A 771-nucleotide genomic window follows, 5' to 3' on the forward strand; every position below is an offset into this window, starting at 1 on the left:
AGTAATATGCACCTAATAGTTTTCCATTCATCTGTCAATTATTTTTCACAAGATTAGCATTAAAAAACACAACCAAATGCATATATGACCCTCTAACCCCACACAAAAATAATTGGTCTCTGTTCATGCTCAGATGACAGGATGTCCGAAGAATGATAAAAGGTAGGAACCAATCTCCCTGTAGCCTTTTCTTCAACCATCCCATCAACAGCTCTTCATTTCTTTAACTACCTTCCTTTTCCAACGAGGTAATGCCAAAATCAATCAGAAAGGCTTTCTGAGAAGACTGGCTTGGATTTCTGGGTCTGTTCCAGTCGATTCAAGATGAACTGGCTTGTATCAATGAAGTGCTCAACGCAGTTCACAAAACAGGCCTCAGCCCGACTGTCCAACTTTGGCCCAGGCTTGTCCATGCACTTCTCCCAACAAAGTTCAGTCATCTGGTGCACCAGCTGCTGAAAGCGCTGCTTCTGTGTCTCCACCTCGATAAAATGCAACTGCGGATCCACGGAGCCCAGACCCGCCGCGGAGGAAGACGAGGAGGAATCCATCCAGGCGCGACCACGCGGGCCGAGACCGACCCGGCATCAACTCGCCCACCTTCGCGTGGCAAACAGGGTTTTAAAAGAAAGTTACCCATCCCCTTATCATTTACCACTGTCCTCATCCTCCTTCATTCCAGATTGTTGTGTGTGTGTATGGTCACACTGATCATTTTTAAAATACAGCTTATCTCGTCATTTCTTTGTTTTTTATTTAACGTACTTTTAA

General features: G+C 45.0%; 1 protein-coding gene across 1 annotated transcript; it reads right to left on the reverse strand.

Moving 5' to 3' along the window:
- On the reverse strand, positions 1-551 carry LOC119544837 (mitochondrial import inner membrane translocase subunit Tim8 A-like). The gene has a single exon (XM_037850379.1). The coding sequence runs from the start codon at positions 549-551 to the stop codon at positions 261-263; it is 291 nt and encodes a 96-aa protein (XP_037706307.1). The 3' UTR covers positions 1-260.
- Between the last annotated feature and the right edge of the window lie 220 nt (positions 552-771).

This window comes from Choloepus didactylus, chromosome 9 (genome assembly GCF_015220235.1).
Source record: "Choloepus didactylus isolate mChoDid1 chromosome 9, mChoDid1.pri, whole genome shotgun sequence".
Lineage (NCBI taxonomy): Eukaryota > Metazoa > Chordata > Mammalia > Pilosa > Megalonychidae > Choloepus > Choloepus didactylus.